The sequence below is a fragment of the Chiloscyllium plagiosum genome, unplaced genomic scaffold (genome assembly GCF_037043375.1).
Source record: "Chiloscyllium plagiosum isolate Xiang-an unplaced genomic scaffold, Cpla_swu_hap1 HiC_scaffold_32, whole genome shotgun sequence".
In the NCBI taxonomy this organism is placed as follows: Eukaryota; Metazoa; Chordata; class Chondrichthyes; order Orectolobiformes; family Hemiscylliidae; genus Chiloscyllium; species Chiloscyllium plagiosum.
This window is the reverse complement of record NW_028270170.1, coordinates 18568714-18589236: the sequence shown is the minus strand read 5'-3', so window position 1 is coordinate 18589236 and position 20523 is coordinate 18568714. Positions and strand designations below refer to the sequence as shown.

The window sequence follows — 20523 nt, the reverse complement described above, 5'->3', positions numbered from 1 at the left end:
AATTAGTGGCACAAACAGCCATTTGTGAATGAACATGCAGTGGTGCAACTGCTGGAGTGAAGGAAGCTGGAATGCAAAATAGCTACATACTTAGTTAATTGCGACAGAACCAGTTCTTTGGTCACAATTTGTACATTGTTGTGTTTTATGAAGTTCCACAGTTAGACGTCAAGCAGGGAAGAAACCCAATAACAAATAAATTGTGAATAGAGATGTCACTGCAGCGTGTTTGGGACTTGTAAAAAGTAACAGTTATCAGATATGAAAGGTGTTACCGCCCGGCTACTAGTTGGTATTTCGCACTCAGTAAAACAGCAATCAAATCAAAACTTTCACCAAGACCACTAATATCCAAAACGACACCATCCACTGAGACGGAAAAATATACTGAACTCCGACGGACTAGCTTTCTCAAAGAGGAAGCACAAGGATGACAGGCTGAATGGCCTCCTTGGCTGCTGCAAGATTCTAATGGTATTCTTTTGCAAAACTGCATAAAGTTATTACAAGAATTTAACAGAAATAGAGACAGAGGAAATAGCAACAGGAATAGGCCATTTGGCCCTTTGCCTGCTCTGATCATGAGTGATCATCTAACTCAGCCCCGTTCCTGCTTTCTCGCCATATCCTTTGATCCCTTTAGCCTCAAGAACTATGTATAACTCCTTCTCGAAAATATTCACTGTTTTGACCTCAATCATGTTTGTGGCACAAGTACACCAATCCCTGGGTGAAAACGTTTCTCCTCATCTGCATAAGTCTCATTTTTAAACAAACGTGCACGTTAGAGGCGGAGGGGTAACCTTATAGAGGTTTTCAAAAACATTGAGGGGCATGATAGGATAAATAGATCTTTTCCTGGGGTGGGGGAGTCCAGAACTAGAGGGCATAGGTTTAGGGTGAGAGGGGAAAGATATAAAAGAGACCTAAGGGGAAACCTTTTCACACAGAGGGTGGTATGTGTATGGAATGAGCTGTCAGAGGAAGTGGTGGAGGCTGGTACAATTGCAACATTTAAGAGGAATTTGGATGGGTATATGAATAGGAAGGGTTTGGAGGGATATGGGCCGGGTGCTGGCAGGTGGGACTAGATTGGGTTGGGATATCTGGTCGGCATGGACGGGTTGGACCGAAGGATCTGTTTCCGTGCTATACATCTCTATGACTCTATGAAGGAGGTGCAAGAAGTTAGCTATTTCTGTAGCTAAAAAGGTTGGGAACATACCTCATTGCTGACACATCTTCATTCTACAAATCTACTTGTAAAAGATGGCATTAGTAGTGGTCACAGTCACTGGTTTTTCTGTTCTCCTCCATGCAATTTTATCAGCATGGGGGGGTTGGATTCAGAAAGATTGTGAGGACAGTGATAGCATTGTGGTTCCTCAGATTATTGAATGCAGGGACACAGGCAGAATTAAGTTTAGCAGTTCATGCTCCCAGTAGCATTTCAGCTCCAGAAACGCACGCACTGTTCCAATCAAAAAGTGACTTCCATGTCCAGAGAACTATAAGTACATTGTAAAAAAAAAGATTTTATAGGCACCAACTGTGAAATGTCACTGCTTTATGGATTAGCCCTCTGAGGACTCTAGGTCCTCCAGAGCTTTCAACAGACGCACACATTTTCTGTCATCTAGCAGCTGTGATGGGTGATTTATAATGCATTTCAAACAGTGGTAAAGTATACAGAACCAACAAGGGCTTCACTGAGCTCAAGCGGACAGTCAGCATTCCCACTCTCTTACACAAATCACTCTCTGGTGCATCTTATTAAAACAGCCTCCCATTTTTCACAATGTGCCCTTGCATATTCACAGTCTTCTGCTGTCTCTCCTTTAAAATCAAAGTTATAGTGTGGTTATAGTACACGAGGCCATTTGGTCCATCTAGCCTGTTTCTGCTGTCTGAAAGAGCTCCTCTTCTAATCCCATACTGAAAGCAAACTACTGCAGACTCTGGAATTGACACTGGAGAAATTCTGGCAGGCCCGTCTGCAGCTGGAGACAGAATTAACTTGGAGTCCACTATGAGTCTTCTCTTTCATGTCAGCAGCTCTCGGTGGAGATCAAGTGGCAAGGCCTTAGGTAGGAGTCAGGAGGGAGAGTATTGAAGACAGGTGAAAGGGTCTGTGCAGCACGGAGAGTATTTCTGTACAAAGCAGTGGGCACAGAAGTAAAGATAGAAGAACTTATCATGCTGTCCCTAGAATTCATTGAAGTGAGGTTGTAAAATGGTTAAACTCTGTTTTGTTGATTCATCATCACACAGGGGAAGATCAGAGGATATAGTGAATACAGTACAAAAGCACAGAGTGGCATTAGGGGAAGAGATGGAGTGAGGGGGGGGGGGGGGGGGGGGGAAGGAGAGGGGAGGAAAATCCAGAGGGGCAAGAATACCTGTGAGAGTTATATTGGTCATAAAACATTAACTCTGTTTCTCTTCCAGACCTGCAGAGTTTCTCCAGCACTTTGTTTCTATTTCATCTAATCCTACATCCTTGCCTTTTCTTCATAGCACTGAAATATTTTTTCCCCTTAGATAATTCATCAATTCTGTTAGGAGTTGGGAGGTCATGTTGCAGCTGTACAGGACATTGGTAAGGCGACTTTTGGAATATTGTGGGCAATTCTGGTCTCCCTGCTATTGGAAGGATGTTGTGAAACTTGAATTGGTTCACAAAAGATTTACAAGGATGTTGCCAGGGTTGGAGGAGTTGAACAACAGGGAGGGGCTGCATAGGCTGGGGCTGTTTTCCCTGGAGCATCGGAGGCTGAGGGGTGACCTTACAGAGGTTTATAAAATCATGAGGGGCATGGATAGGATAAATAGACAAAATCTTTTCCCTGAGGTGGGGGGAGTCCAGAATTACAGGGCATAGGTTTAGGATGAGAGGGGAAACATATAAAAGGGACCTAAGGGGCAACCTTTTCACACAGATGGTCGTGCGTGTATGGAATGAACAGCCAGAGGAAGTGGTGGAGGCTGGTACAATTGCAGCATTTAGAAGGCATCTGGATGAATATATGAATAGGAAGGGTTTCGAGGGACCAAAAGTGAAAATGCTGGAAAATCTCAGCAGGTCTGGCAGTATCTGTAAGGAGAGAAAAGAGCTGACGTTTCGAGTCTAACTGACCCTTTTACAAAGGGTCAGTTAGACTCGAAACGTCAGCTCTTTTCTCTCCTTACAGATGCTGCCAGACCTGCTGAGATTTTCCAGCATTTTCTCTTTTGGTTTCAGATTCCAGCATCCGCAGTAATTTGCTTTTATCCAGGGTTTAGAGGGATATGGGCTAGGTGCTGGCAAATAGATTATGATAGAATATCTAGTCAGCATAGACGAGTTGGACCGAAGGGTCTGATTCCATGCATCTCTATGATTCTATGACTCTAAATGAATCTGATCCCACCAACTCGAAGGCAGGGCATTCAAGATCCAAACTACTTGCTGTGTAATACCCATTTCTTCCCCACTCTTGTCACTTCTGTTTCTTTTGCCGATCACCTTGCATTCATTGTTTGTTCTTGATCCTTGTGCCAATAAGATCAGTTTCTCTAGGCTTTCCAACCCCCATCGTGATTTGGAAAACTTCCACTGAATTTCCCCTTAATCTTCTCTCCTCCAAGGACAGCATAGGGAGGTGGATTGTGGAGTAGGAATGTCACTGGATTAGTCATCCAGAATCCCAGGTTAAGTTTCTGTGACATGGGTTTGAATCACACCATGACAGATAGCAAAATTTGAATACAATTTTTTTTTTAAATTACAGATTAAAAGAAAATACTTCCTAATGATGGCATATCACCACTATTGATTGTTTTGAAAACCTGTCTAGTTCACCTGATGCCCTTTAGGGAAGGAAATCTGCCACCCTTACCTTGTTTAGTCTATATATGACTGCAGACCCACTGCAATGTTGATTCTCAGTGGCTCTCTGGACAGTTAGGAATGAGCAATAAAATCTGTCTCAACCACATCCCATGAACAAATTAAACAGAAAAACTGCTGCAATGATTCCAATTTACCTATTTAGCTGAAGCTTCTTGTGTTTCTCTTGGAGAATCTTTCCTGCATTCTCTTGCTTTCACATCTTTCCTGAATCATGTTGTGCTAACTTTCTTGAACTCAACTTCAGGGAGGCACATGACACTACTAACACCATCGAGGTTCAGACTATTTCAAGTAAAGGAAGAGGGAGAGAAGTGAACACTCTGATACCTGCTCGTGTGTGACTGGAATAAGTCTCTGTTTTGAAAGTTCCCTCAGCACGTTCAGATCTGTCCTCATGTCGATCTTACACCCGACCACCAGCACTTTAGCACTGGGACAGAATTCCTGGGTCTCACTTTGCCACTAGAAACAGAAAACAAATGCCACAAATGTAATCAGGTGGAGCGATGTGACAATGAAGTGAGGTCATCTTCAACCATTCGCAAACATCAAATATTACTATTTGCCAATTTCTTAAAAGCTACACTTACTGATACGAGGAGAAATCAAGGGTTACAGGAAAACAGTAGGAAAGCAGACATGAGGAATGTGGAACCAGCCGTGATCATATTAAATGGTGGAGCAGGTCTGATGGGCAGAATGGCCTACACCTGTTCCTAGTTCTCATGGTCATATGGTCTGGCAGCACATACACTAGGAGCAATAAATCTCAAACACATTAAGTGATAAATTGCTAACAAAACCCTGAAAACAAAAGGAACTGAATGAAAGCATACAGTGGTTAAGTTGAATAAAGGATTAAGCAAAGTAAAATTTTTCAAAATTGCTGGAATAGACACAGAAAGACTGAAAAATTCAGTTCTGCACGTACAGTCGGCAAATACATTGATGTCAGCAAACATGCTGTTTTCTTAATCATTTTGTGATGACTGATCTTCAGAGAGACAGCAGATCATCTGTTGCCCACAACATGTAGGACGCAATTTACTCTGTCGTGAGAACATTTTGCAAAGTACCTTGCAAGTTTTGAAAACATTTGTGTGGCAGCCATATATTTATGGTCAGTTCCTAAAGGTCAGTCTCAACCTGACCAAAGATCTCTGCCACAGCCGTGGTAGAAGACACAGGTCAAGATCACTGCAGAGACTGGAAAAATGAGCAGCTCATTACAAGAGACATTTAAAAACAAACCCAACGAACAAACAATTCTAGATCAACAAATCCAACAAGGAGACATTTCCCTCTGGACAGAACAAGAACAAGCAATGAGATTGTGGAACACACCACCGCAAGGAGCTGTTCAGATCAATAATGTGGATGCATTTAAAGGGAAGCTCTGTCTGCACATGAGAGAGAAAGGCATAATGTTACTGCTGATAGGATGAGATGAAGGAGGGTGGCTGTTGACTCCTGTGGAGTCCAAATGCTGGCGTGCATGATACTAATTGGAGGTATAGATTTTGCAGTTCAATGAGTGACTTTGATTGCTGATTGTATTTGTATAAAGTCTGAAGATGATAGAGAAGTGAATTTGTCTGAAGCAATTACACTTGTCTAATTAAGACCTGTTGTGTTTCTACAGTCTTAACACATGTGTATACACTTGCATAGGTCAAATATTCCTACCTGAAACATAGCAGGCTAATTAACCCTTTAAACATCAAAGATTATTTTTTAAAAACTTTTACAATAATCCCCAACAGGCCAGTGAGATGTATGTGGGTGGGTCACCTGTCCTGTGTTTCACTCCTCACCCTGATCACTACCAATCCCCCCCCCCCCGCACAACCCCACCACACAGATTGTGAAAAATAACGCAAGAGATTTTGAAAATCAGCACTTTTAATACTTTGAGCGACTTCTTTATATCCTCAAAAGATTCACATCAAAATATGCATAAACAGTACAGAGTTTGTACAAAGAGAGTTAAAAAAATGGGTTTGAACCAAACTCTATTCATCTTTTGTGGAAGTCACCCCATTGAAGTTAATAAGTGACAATACTGACTTCACCATCGGATATCATTCACATTTACCTTTGTTCAATATTAGGAAAAATGTTTAAAATGAAGTGACTCCAACATGCATTGTGAAGATGCCTCTACATTCTTCTCTATAACGCTACTTTCTCATAACACGCATTCTAGGATGTCAATTGCATTACTTGCACCCATAGCAGGCCATACACAATGAAACCTGACCTGGATAATGACCCAAGCTTCAATTATCCTGCCTTTGGTTCCCATAAGTGTTGACAGTTCAGGAAGCTGCAAAAGGATTAGAGTTACGGTGACCCCCTAGACAGGGGGGCACTAGAGTCAGGAATTTGGCAAGATCACGGATCACTTATAGAGCAGTTGATTTGTGACTGGTGGATGCCTGACCTCTCCTCCACACTCATCGTTTTCTTTTAGTCCCGAGTAGCTTGGCCTTCAAACAGCTACACAGAGACTCACTTCTTTGACCCATTGTCAGATTAGCAGTTCATTGGACATTGTGCGGGAAACCGCATCAAGGCATGTCATAGCAAGCAATCATGTGTGAAGATAAATGAAGAGACAGTTGAGGACAGCTGTGTCAGCATCTAGCACAAACCATGAGCCCCGTTTACCCAGCTTCAGTCATTTGCAGGACTACAACTGAAGAATTACCTTCAAAAGCCACCATTCAAAAACAGTGAATAACTAACTACTTTCCTGGCAATTGCAATGGATGTGCATGCAGTGCAGCCAAAAGGTAATTGAAGCATTCAGCATTTGACTCAAATTTATTGACTTTGAGTCAAAGGGCTGCCTGTCAATCAAATGCTCTAGTCATGGTTGGCTAACAGTTCCCAGCGAAGTTGCCAAGGGATGGGGGTGGGGCAGGAGAGATGGGCAACTGGGCAAGAAAGAAAAGGGGAATCTCATGTTATGCTTGCGAATTCAAAAAGGTGGAAAAGTTATCCCAATGTTTCTGGAGGCTGACATTCCTGCAACTGCTGCTAGGCTGTAATCTGGGTCACTCATTTTGTGTTGAATTCCTGAAGTACCATGCAATAGCAACAGAATTTGATATATCCCTCTACCTTAAGTTAGTAAAAACAAAGTTAAAGTCATTATAGTCCTGCACTTGCATTAGAGAGACACGACTGGTGGTGAGGGGCGAGGTTGAGGAGGCAGGACCTTCGTGGTAACCTCAGCTGATACGGGAATTGAGCTGGCATTGTTGGCATCGCTATGCACTGCAAACCAGCTGTCCAGCTAACCAACCCTTTACTGATGCTGACTAGGATCACAGATTGTCAACAAATCATGTGGAACTTCAAAACACTTTCTCCTTGATGAGTAACAGGTCAGAAGCTCAGAAAGAATCATTAATTATCACAAGAAAATAAACAATGGAAAGTTTACATTGTGGAAGTCCGTCTCCTTGCCCTTGTTTTGTTGGGGAGGTGGGTAGTTTAATATCATGGGCATTTGTACTTCACTCAAGGGCACAGTACATGTTATTGAGCTATTAGACTAGAGGGGCATCATAGCCCTGCCCACTCCTGTGGCATCCATGTATATTCAGCTAGGTTAATGAGCACACATTGGCCAATATATAAATAAATTACTTGACATCAACACATGGCACCTTCACCCTGGTCTTAGAGTTAATTCTGTGCAGAGTGGACCCAATTAGCACCTTTGGGCAAAAGCCCTTCATCAGGAATGCCCAAAACATTGACTTGCCTGCTCCTTGGATGCTGCCTGACCTCCTGTGCTTTTCCAGCACCACTCTCTTGACTCTAATCTCCAGCATCTGCAGCCCTCACTTTCATCTATTAGCACCTTCCTCACCTTCATGGAAAAGCCAGTTCCCAACCAGAACCTTAGGTGAAGGATCAAGGTGTATAATGCAAGACAACTTAAAGCAGGGCTTCCCAAAGTGGGGGTCAGGATGCCCAGTGGGTTCACAAGCTCCATGACAGCAATGGAGCTCCACACCGCCATCCATCAGCCCCAAAGAATGAAAACCAGTAAAAGTTGCAAATGATACATGACGGTCCGACTCATCTTGCATATTTCCAAATGGAGCTCCAGTACAAATGGTAAATTCATTTCCAAGTATGACTTTTTTTTAAACCCCTCTGGGCCCACACCTTCTTCTCCACTTCCTCTTCCCCAAACACAGGCACACAGTTCTCAAACAAGAGGTCAACACAATTTTCAACCCTTGAAAAACAGAGTCACAGTGGGAAAAAGTTTGGAAAGCACGCCCTTTGAAGGTTCAAAACATTACAGCGAGAAACCTGGTAAATCTGGAAGCAATTTTTAGATGACCCAGAGTTTCAGCTTGAAAGACTGAAATTGTAGGGGAATGAAAGATGGAGAATGTTATGAAATTGCCCAGTGCCGAGGGTTGAGGACAGGAGGAGTTGGAACAGCACAGAGTGCTCTAACCTGACTACAAAGTGGCAGTGTTAGGGAAGAAAAACAGCCTCCGGGGTAGCACATTTGCAACTTGCAAAAGGTTAAGAGCACTGATCATAGCTATATTGCTAAACAAGATCAAATGCTCTGCCTATTTAACTACAGAACACTCTAGATGTTATCTGCTGTCAGGTGGGACAAGATACAGTTGCTTGCTTCTGAAATAATCGAAGGAAGATGAGAAACGGATGTGGGAGAACAGATCGAACCATTGTCCATTTGCAGCATGCTATATCACAGGAAAGCTGAGCCACAGCCTCATTACAGAAAGACAGAGCTTGTGCTAAATCCAGAAAATAACACCAGCTGTTAAAAGAGATTAACAGAAAGGAACAGGTTATTGACAATTACCAACAGAGGCTGGAGGAAGAAAATGCACACCATCCTTTCTCCACAGGGACATTCTGCTCATTTTTCACATGCTCCCCACGCTTAGGCCCATCATGTCTATGCTTCTAATCTAACCAGGTCTCTGGAGACCAACTCAAGGATGGAAAACAAAATACAGGCCACACACTGGTTCGGACGAGCTGCTGATGGGAACTAACCTTCACTCACAGTTGCCAAAGCAACAGCTTGAGCTTAAAATTCTGTATTTAGCAAATCTTACTGGGGATTGGCTAAGGTTTAGTAAGAGATACAGGAAATTTAACATAAAGAATGTTACTTCAAATGGGAGAATGAAGGAAAGGGACAGTGGTGGTGAGGTGATGGTGCCAGTTAACTGATTTGCTGACATGTTCAGAACTAAAATCAACAATGTGGGGCTCGAGTTGTTTTCCAGATAAGGTCCCCTCATCCCACCCATCAGTAAAATCACAGCGTATACTATTATTCAGTGACCCTCAATGATCTGAGGAAGAACAACATTACTTGAAGCAATCTAATGTTACAGTTCTCATGTTAGCTTTGGCAGCTCAGAGGTACAAATTAAAAGGTGTAATAAGAGAAGAGTGGACAATGACTTGTCGGGAGATGATTATGTTCATGAGTCAAAGTCACTGAATGAGCCACTGCAAAGTGACAATGGAGCGGTTTTGTCAACTTTAAAGAACTTTTTGATTTTCAATTATAAATATCTGCATGAATAAACGTGTTACTTTTAATAAGGAGAAAAAACTTAATTTTAAAGGATTAGGAATGAATGAAGTGAATGAAGTTCTTCTCTGGATCTCAGTGCTTCTCTGGAAAGCTCATCTTGGAGCCCATCGCAACACAAAGTGGAGAGGGTTTTGAGGCTCTGGGGTCCATTGTGGACAGAGTGTGGGGCAAAGTGAGAAGGAAGCAGAAGGAGTCTGCACATTAAACCTTTACAAACTGTTTTAAGCCTTATTTTCAAGGCAATGGTGGCCTGTCCCTCAAGTGTAAGGTGTTGTGTCCCTCTTGCAGACTCCTGCAGGAGAGGGCTGTAGCAACATCCTCAAGTATTTTCCCAGTGTGTTTCCTAAAAGGAGCACACCAACAGCTGGAGCTGGGACACTGGGCTTCAGAAGACAAGGTAGCTCAGACATTCCCCCTCTGGAATGCACAGTCTGGGAGGGTGGTCGAGGTGGGAAGCCTCAAACTTTTATAAAGTACTCGGATGAGCACTTGAAATGTCAGAGTGCTCGAGGCTGTGGGCCAAGAGCTGGGAAGTGGGACTGGATGGTACTGCACAATTCTCTGATAAGAACCAGATATTGCTGGGACAGCAGTGTGATGTGGTAAGGCTCTCGCTTGAGCCTGACTAGATAATTTTCATTAGTTCAAAGATTTGATGTGTGTGGTACTTAAACCACAGCACAAAATATACTTGCAGTACATTTTGAATTAGAAGAAATGGAATAGTTGCATGGCCGAAGGGTAAAACATTGTAAACAGCTTTAGTAACTTTATATTTGTACTAGATGTGGAGCAATCCTATGTATCAGTATGGTGCTGAAACATTTTAAGATCATAGCTTAATAGATTTACTGCAGCAAGATACAATGGTGTTCATCTTTAGTATGCTAGTGGTATCATCACGGCAATACATGCAAAAACTGCCAAGACTTCTTTTCTCATCCATTTCAATAGAAGCTGAAGCCTTTTCAGATTAAGGCTACCCTGACCATTATTGCAGCTGGCATTGACAATGGAGATTCTTACTAAACAGTGCCACTGTTTTTGAAGTGGGAGCTGCAGGCAGTGGCTTGGTTGATTTGCTGGAGAAGGGACAGATTTCTGTATGTCAGTCCACCATCACCCCGCCCACTCCCCCACAAGAAAATACAAGACTTCCAAACTTGGCAATCAAGTAACTCAGTGAGAGTGAAAACAGGCAGCCCCAGGAATTATCCATGTCTTTGGACCAGAGTATCAGTTACTTGTGGGGGTGGTTTAATAACCATATTCTCACAGAGCAGCTTTGGCTCCTGGGTCTCCAATTTTCAAAGTGGATGGTGCAAGAACACACTCATCTCTGATTAATAACCTCTTTAAATAGCTAGGCAGAGTGGAAAGATAATCCTTAATGAACTCCAACTGTCCAGTATACATCCATGGGTTTCCTCTGGATGAAGGGCTTTTGCCTGAAGTGTCAATTTTCCTACTCCTCTGATGCTGCCTGACCTGCTGTGCTTTTCCAGCAACACACTCTTGACTCTTTCCTCCAGGTGGTCCAGTTTCCTCCCACAATCCAAAGATGTGCAGGTTAGGTGAATTGGCCATACTAAATTGCCCATAGTGTTGAGGGATGTGGAAGTTAGATGCATTAGTCAGGGGTAAATGTAGGATAATACTGTAGGGGAATGGGTCTGGGTGGGTTACTCTTCAGAGGGTTGGTGTGGACTGGTTGGGCCAAAGGGCCTGTTTCCACACTGTAGGGATTCTATGATCAGTGCTGGGTTCAATGCAGGAAGAACTGAGAATCTGTTTTTAAGCATACGTCTCAGGATGTGGGGAATGTTGCTTTGAATCAGGGCATAGCCACTTTCATTATTATGTCTGTGCTGGTTCTCTGAAAGGCTGCCTGATCAACAGGACAGTGCCAGGCCTCATCAGGGCTGCAATTAGCATTTGCTGTTGTGCTGGCAAAAAATCCCTACAGTGTGGAAGCAGGCCATTCGACCCAACAAGTTCACGCCAACCCTCCCACCCAGACCCAGACCCAAACCCCCACATTTACATGGCCAATCCACCTAACCTGCACATCTTTGGACTGTGGGACAGCATCCAGAGGAAACTCATACAGACACGGGGAGAATATGCAAACTCCATAGTCAACTGAAGGTGGAATCGAAACCAGGTCCCTGGCACTGTGAGGCAGCAGTGCTAACCACTGAGCCACCATGTTGTCTGGAAATGCTTGGTGTCAGTAACTGGGAGCCTTCTGACCAATGTAGGGCATAACCATATCAAAATAGATAATGGAGCACAGGGCCTGAAATAGGGTGTGTGGGGCACAGTATGGCCCAGGGCTCTAAGACAAGGGGATGGGCCAGGAGCAGCACCACGGCCCATGTGTATTTTTTTACATAGGTCAATGTCTGAATCAGACATAAGTTAGAGCCATATAGAATCTGTAAGTGTTATTGTTTTAAAAAAAAAAGCAAAGTTCATTTTCACAAAGAGAAGAGCCCTGTGGTCTGAAAATAGTTGTTATACATGACCGAATTGTGTTATCTCATCAAATGAGTGATTTTAAGAGAGTCATGTCCAATGTTCATGAATTCTTCAATGGGGGTTCCCTCTCAATCTTGCCCATACAGTGGGATCCCGACTGTCTACTGCAGTCAGGGGGAAATTGGAAGGGGAAGCAAAACTTCCCAGCTTTCTGCATTGACAGAAAAGCAAAATACTGTGGATGCTGGAAATAACAACAGAAAATGCTGGAGAAACTCAGCAGGTCAGGCATCATCTGCAGAAAGAGAAACAGATTTAACACTGAGTCCAGTCTCAGCTTCTCCAATAATTGCTGTTTTTAATTTCTAGATTTCTGAGGTTAAAACCAGATCAGCCATGATCTCACTGAATGGTGGTACAGGCTATACAGGCTTATTGGTATGTTCAAATGTTCATATTGATACGACATCCAGTCATTCTGATTTTTATGCAGAACTAAAGACAAACTCTCTGTTAACTGCTCTATGTTGCAAATTTTATTTTCTTGATTGGACAGTAGGATTATAAAACATGATTTTAAACACGTTGCAATATCCACTTTTCAGACTATGCAGCATTGGGAGCACACAACATTATTTTATCTTCATAATACATTTATACAAGTTGCAAGTAGATCAAATATTACCTTAACACCTGATTGTACTGTGCTATCGGAATCTAATAACGCTTTAATAAAGAGAAAGGTATCTTCAGGGGAAAGGTGGATCTCAAGGAAAAAGAGGAGTTGTTTTATAGCAGGAAACTCTCAGAAGGGTTACTAACACATTGGCTGTGTCAGAGTCTAACACAACTCAAACTATAAATCCTAATTTGCCTTTCAGGAGAGTGTTATAGACACTTATGTTTGAAACACTGTCACATTGATGTGAACACCCTTTGTTCAGTGCTCAGCTCCCTCAGCACCGGCGGTTTCTTTGTCAAGCCCAGTATAGCGGGAATGATTGGGTACGAAGGATTTTACACATATTTAGCAGTTGGCAGGATGTACTGGGTCAAAAGGGCAGAGATTTTGCTGCCTGCTTTAGTGAATAGCCCAGACTTTGGTTTGATTTGGCTTCCCAAGTGCTTGCCATTTAAGGCAAGGTATTTCTTCACAGAAAAACAAATGCTTTTCAAAATATTTGAAACTCCAACAAGTTAAGGATTTTGAACTATTCTGTCACAATGTCACAAGCTTTACTTCAGACTGGGGAACTGCAATATTTTCACTTTTTAAAAGTAGCAAGTTCTTTGCTCTGCTGTCCTTTCCTGTCCCACACACCATTCCCTTATCAAATTATGGCTTGCTTTCAGGCTCCTGCCTCTAAAATGGGGTCAAAGTAGCAGGAATTTGCCCGACCATGCTGACCACAGGGGATTGCCCTCTTCCGCGTAGGAATATGGTCTCAGCACCTCAGCTCAACCAGAGGTGACATTCATAGTGGGAGACATAGGCTGTAACATTGTCATTGGTACACAGGCTCAGTAGACAAGATTTTAACTCCTTCAAAACCCACCTGCTTACACATTAGGCACACAATGTCAACATATCAGAGTGTTCTCAGAATTTGCCCAGTGTATTGGTCATTAATTTTTTAAAAGCATGTCTCAGTGAGAACCCCAACATTGGATTCATAAAATCCCTACAGTGCAAAAGAGGCCATTCAGCCCATTGAATCTGCTTGAACTCTACAAAGGGCATCCCACCCTATCTCCATAACCCTGCATTGTACCTACGTAGCCTGCACATGCCGGACACTATCTAGCATGGCCAATCCAACTAACTGTATACATTTGGACTGTGGGAGGGAACTGGAGCATCCACATGGACACAGGGCAAACATAAAGACTCCACACAGACAGTCAGGAATCGAACCAAGATGCCTCGCACTGTGAGGCAGTAGTGCTAACCACTGTGCCACCATACCACTCACTGAGCTCTTTGGCAAGGTGGATGCCTATAGTCCCAGAAGTGGCCACTTCTCCAAGTGGGACTGTTGGGTCTACAGAGCAGTTGATGCTGGTCAGCTCCAGTGTTAAGCTCCAGTCTGGAGTTGCTGAGTTCACTGTTTAGGTAGGTTTGTTGGAAAGTGGAGGGTACTACAGTGTCCTATATAATCCAGCACCAATGTTTTCAGTGTAAGTAGAAAGTGATAAGTAATGGCTACAAACTGGGAAAACACTTTGCTCTTTTTCCTCCAGTGTCATGCAATGATCTATATCTCCAAGAGGTCAGATGGACCTTATTTTAACACTTCATCTGAAAGATAATACTGCCAAAACTCTGGCACTCCTTCAATGGGGCATGGAAGGTTTTGACAAAAAATTGTTCAGTCAATGGAGCAGGAGTTCAACCTATACCCCCCTGATTTGGAGGCAAGAGTAATACAACTGAGCCAAAGCACAGTCTCATACTTATGTACTGAAATGATCCAGTTGATTGATGCAGTGTATCCTGGGGACAAATCCACAAAAATAAACGGAAGTACTGGAAACAGTCCGCATTTGTAAAAAGAGAAATTAACATTTCAATTGTGACCTTTTGTCAGAACTCTACAATTTTTTCCAGTTTGTCAGCACCAGAAAAAAAAATCTTGTGCCATCGCAAGAACTGTGCCCAACCCAGGTGGAATGCAGGAGCCAGAATCATTCAGTCTCAGAAAAAAAAAGAGAGGTTATCTCAGAATGGTGAGCTTTATCCCATTAATAGCAAAAATCTATTCCTTTCTCAAGGTTATCCATGACTGTCCTATTTTTAAACTGTCCTCTCTCATGAACTTACATTTCAAAAAGCATAAGGGAAAGGTACAAGGCTTTATTTATAGTCCTTTGTAAAATTAAAATGTGAACATTTGATTAATGATAATAAAAATTGAACCAAGAGACCCAGAAGGGAATCAGTGAAAAATTTACCTTCAATTACTTTTGGACAATATCCTCGACAGGCTCTGAAAGTATTTTTAAAACATACTTTCAAATTACATGCACAAAATCAGAAAAGCAACTTATAACGCCAACAAAAACAGATTTAAATTTAAAACTGTTGAAGTAGATTGGTTTACAGCTCAAAATGAGAATGTGTGGCCTATTGGATCTGTGATGGCTCTTTAAATGGAGGGGTTTAAAATTAATTCTAATGCTCTGTTTTCTTACAATTGCTCTAGATCTTAAAACAAATTACTGCTGACGCTTGAATCTGAAAGGAAAACAAAAAAAAAGCTGAAAATAACCAGAGAGAGAAAAACACATCAAACTGATGGCTTTTCATCAGACCATTCTTTACTCGTTACTACGTTAATGTAGGGTCAAATCCTCCCAGGCCTTGAACAATTTGGACAATGCTGAGAAAGTTGGAAGAACCGTGTGAGATGGCCAATGATGAGCTCCCTAAATTAGAGAACAAAAACTCCCATTTTCCAACCAAGTGTGAAATGTTGAGACAGAATTCTCACTCCTGAGTGGCTACAGGACTAAGGGCAAGCTTTGGCATACAAGATCATTCTCGTTATGACACTATTGTGACCCAGCATCCCATTCTGGTGTCCATTGCATAGAAACTAGACAGTGTCAATTCCCAATGTGGAAGTCAGAAGGGTAACTTGGGTGACTCCAACTTGCTACCTGCTCCCACGGGCCTATATCAGTCACCAACATATTCCATGGCCACCAACTCCCCTCGCCACCATCCACTAGGACCCCCAGATCCCCTCAGCAAAGCAGGGTCAAATCTTCCTCTGCCCAACAGCTCTGGGGCATTAGACAGGAAAAGTGCAGGGCAGCTGTGGAATGACCAGTGCTTGACTGGGTGTACAGTTTGGCTTTAAAAATAGCGTCCATGCCAGGAATCCTAGGCGGGCCTGGCAGTGGTGAATACCTCTGCATGGGCACGTGGGAGAATACAAGAGAAACACCACCGGGACATGGTGCAGATGTGGACTGGAGCCTTCCCTTCCTTATTCTGGGAAGATAATGTGAGAAAACTCATTAGGATTCGCAAAGGGAAACGTTCCATGGAATGCACCAAAATTGACACAGCCAATTTCCGGTAAAATTCAGTCTTATCTTTCCCATCACCAGGTAGTGCCTGATCCGCTAAGCATCTCCAGCAGTTTCTGCTATTTTTAAGCCTTGTATCCTTGTCACCTTCAGCCTCCTTTCAAAAAGCAATGTATGAAAGATCGCTGTGGAAATTAATTGCTTTGCACATTTGCAGGAGGTTCACTACTTTAAATGGCTAAAAATAGCACTGACAGAAATTTCATCTCAACGTGCTCATCAATTTTGTTAAAATGAACACATGGATTAATTTCTGCCCTGCAGCTGTGCCTAATGTTTTTCCTTTAAAATATACAGTACCCAACTTCTCGTCTACTTCCTCAAAACAATCAGAGACAGGCACCAACCTTCTTTAAAACACTGTCTAGAGTCTCTGGACGACTGATGTCAAAACAGATTAGCACGGCATCTGAATCAGGGTAGGCCAGTGGGCGCACGTTGTCATAATACGCTGATCCTGGAAGGGAAAAGGAGAAAGATGTCAAAACGAGATGTAAGAGGAGAGCTATTTTACGCACCTTGTAAGAACTCCTGTCATGACTAAGCAATACACTGTTTCTTTGAAGAAACAAATTAAACCAAACAATTTTTGCACATAAGACGCAGAGATCAACAAAACAGAATATCACTGAACACACCTTCTGCCAGAATACTTGGATGAGTTAAACTCAGAATTGAAAGCACATTGGACCTATTCAATGAGTTAATAAATGGTACTGTTTATTGAGTGAAAGTGAGCTTGCTTCAGATAATCTATATCTAATACACTTGCATTGAAAAAACAAAATCCACATTAGGCAGAGTTTTCTGTTCTCCCCCATGTGGAGTTTGTGGACAAGGGACATAATCAGGTGGGAGCTGCCCCCCTCCCTCCTCCAACCTGATGACATCCCTGGCACAATGGACCAAAAGACGACCCTCAGTGGGCAATAATGCAGGATTCAGGGCCTCTCCCCACTACTGTGGCTGTTAATGAAATGGAGTTTATGGTGAACAAATTTGTGTGAGTTGCTCATGGTCTCTCAGGGACTTCAAAGGCACTAGGTGCCTGATTGAGGGACCTGACTGTGGGAAAAGACAGGCAGCTGACTGCCTGCTGAATGCTGCCAACACCCCCTCACTCCCCTGCCCCAGCATCACACACCCAGGAACCAAAGAAGAACCTGGGCCTCTCTGGATGTCTTTCCAGCAGCATCCACAGTGTCAGCCTCTGATGAGCGACAGCACTCAATGGGGATGTCCCACCCCAGGGTCCTTCAGCCTGTAGAAGACCCCTCAACTGACTGAGAGTTATCACAAACCAAGCACTTGCCCAGGAGGAGGCTAAATGAGTCTGTTTCCAGCTGTCCAGCTGGCAGAGACCCTTGTCACCTGCTTAAAATTCCCCTTTTTCTCACCATATTAAAATTCCCCCTTCTCCCACAATATTATCATGATCTTTTCTCATTTTAGAATAAATTCTAATCATTATCCCTCAACATAACTGATAATAATCATTACAACTGAAGATCAAGTTCTCACCATGGCATTTGAAGAACTATAGTTACAAAACAAGAACATTGAGATATCAGTGTTGGGCAGGGCCCATAATGGTTATTCAAATGAAACCTCAAGAAAAGTCAAAGGTGGTTAAAAGTCTGTCAAAGGCAATCTCCATTTTGAGTGATAAAATGCTTTCTTAGATTTCCACCTGCACTTTACCAGGAGCAGGAACAAAATAAGGCAAGCACATGTTGGCCTTTCCACCAACTTGTATTGTAGTGGAAAAACTAGTGGACACCGTAAGAGCTCCCATACTGATCCCACTGAGGCTAGAATAGTGGTATCTGACGACAAAGTCCTGTATTAACAGTACCACTCAGTAACATGCATGCTGGTAAATCAAACAGCTACCATTTGCAGCATATACATTTCACAATCATACAGTATAGTTAGTGGCAGATACCACAAAAAGGTTACCAATTTCTGGCTGGGGTTAAGCTTGCTTCTTAAAGTATCATATCAAGGAAAAGCTACAGCCAGAATTGGCTTCAACAGCACGTTTCATCACTGCAGCAATCTGCCTCCAATCCGGTCCTAGTACTAATCTAGTCTGCGAGACCAGCTTCAGGCCCCATTCCTTGCTATCTGTCCTCATCAATCCTGGTTGGCCATCCTCCTTGCCAGTGCCTATAAGCTGCAAGGCTGCAGAGTTACATTTATCTGCGCTCTCTGCTGCTTCTCTTCTTTGGGCTGGCCACAATCTCAACAGCAGCCAACCTTGGGGCCAGGTATTTGATGAGCTGGCATCGCTGAAGTGGGGTCAGAAGCCCCACAATCCCTCCTCCTCCCCCCCCCCCCCCCCCCCTCCCAATGCAACACTAAAAGGTGCGAGAGGTGAAAAGAGCAGGTTGGTTTGTCTCTGACATTTACCTCATGGGCAGGACCACATACCACACCATGTAAAACTCTGCCCCATTTCCCAATTAAGTATAGCCAGCCTACAATTTTGACTATTGCCTTCTTTGAGTGTGCAGCAAATTTGGACAGAGAATACTTCCTGCTTTTATTATTTCAATAGTTTCAACGTGCACCTTTACCAGTATTCACTGCTAGATTCTGGACCTCTTTAATGAATGCTGAAGTTTTTTGAGTTTGTACCCAAAACCTGTAGGCTTGACAGTTTAAAGCAAGACATCACACTCCAAATGTCACACTGTAAAACAGTAAATCACAGAAAAACAATTTTCCAAAATGTGCAAACAACCAAAACAAAGCCAATGAGTTCCTACAGTTTTTATTCCTCTGACCTTTGGGTCCAATACCAGGATAATCTGTACAAAACCCTGAACAATAATGACTTTTTGCTTGAGTTCAGGATCTGTTTACACAACTGGGAGCAACAACATTCAAAGGGATGAACCAGACCACCACCCAAATACCACAGCTAAGCTGCTGAGCCAGGCTATGAGCAGGACCCTCAGCAGTTTAGATTAGTCTCGCAGTTTATTCTGGGTGGATTAATGTCTCTCAAAAAGGGACTAATTGAATGGCACAATGTAGAAAGCCATATCATCATTTACAGGGAACAAGGTCTAGTTGCCGCCCTGAACTCAGTCACAATAGTTTCCTTTCTAATGCAGGTGAGAAGAACAGGCATTACTACTCCGAGCCCCTACAGAAGAACACTGAAAAGATGTTAAGCCAGTTAGAGGAGATGGCAGCATTTTCTGCTCCACCCGTTGTCATGGTGAATCCATTACAGAGTTTCATAATTCGCATCATTTCTGGGTCCTGTCTGTTCACAGGATTCATCGAAAAGGAAGAGCAAACCTCCATTCTTAACTATTTATGCTTAAAAAGATGGCACTTCCGATGAGGTCTGATTCCCTCAGTACTTCACTGGATGGTCAATCTAGATTTTTATGCTGAATTTCTGAAGTTGGATTTACACTTAAATCCTTTTGACTCAAAGCAAATGTGCAGTTAACTGGTGACCTTTTAGGTAACAATTCTCTCTTTTTCTTCGGGTACCAGGTTCTAAGCAGCAAATGTAAACTTCACTTGGGTTGGTTTGTGAATAATCTTGGCTAGGTACCACAGTAGTTTTGACTTGCTATTAGCGCACAGGGTGGCTGACCTGGATTTCCTCCCACTCTCACCGAGTAAATTGGAAGGAATTGTAGGTGGACAGACAATCTGTTTGGTGCTGAACACACCTTTCGGGCCCAGTTTCCTAAAGTGGACTCAAACCTAGAGCTTCCATCTCTGAGTAGGGACACTACCCACTGTGCCACATGATCTCTTGGAAATGACATGGTGAGATTAATAGCAGAGAGCAGTTTTGGAAGCAGTTACGCAGTTAAGCCAAGAAGAAATAGAATCCAATGCAAATATAAATGTGTAGTTTTAAAACAATGGAATAAAAAATATACTACAGAAAAGAACTTGCATTTCTGAGGAAGGGTCACTCGACCTGAAATGTTAACTTTTTTTCTCTCCACAGAGTCTAGATTAGAGTGGTGCTGGAAAAGCACAGCAGGTCAGGCAGCATCCAAGGAGCAGGAAAATCGGTGTTTTGGGCAAAAGCTCTTCATCAGGAACTTCTTTCCACAGATACTGCCAGATCTGTTGAGCTTTTTTCAGCAATTTCAGTTTTTGTTTCTGATTTACAGCATCCACAATTCTTTGTTTTGACTTGTATTTATAGTGTCTTTGATGATATCAAGACATCTCGAAGCCATTCACAACTAATTAAATACTTTGAAGTGGTTCACCTTCATGCACCGATCCAAGGAGAACAGCAAAATACATATGAAAGCAAATATCAGAAAGGGTGTCTTACTAAATTCAGTCGAACTACACTCACTCTGCCAATATATCTGATATAAAGTCTCATCTAGTCACAGATACCAAAACTTTTAAACACCAACAATTACATCAAATTACTTATCTTGAG

General features: G+C 42.7%; 1 protein-coding gene across 1 annotated transcript in view; it reads right to left on the bottom strand.

Annotated features, from left to right (window-relative positions):
- The window catches only part of rnd2 (Rho family GTPase 2), a 74598-nt gene that overhangs the window by 10694 nt on the left and 43381 nt on the right, over window positions 1-20523 (bottom strand). Inside the window, exons 3-4 of the mRNA XM_043675017.2 lie at window positions 16433-16542; window positions 4220-4354 (exon numbers count right to left, since the gene is read on the bottom strand). Coding sequence (XP_043530952.1) covers window positions 4220-4354; window positions 16433-16542 — 245 coding nt within the window. The remainder of the gene's footprint in view (window positions 1-4219; window positions 4355-16432; window positions 16543-20523) is intronic.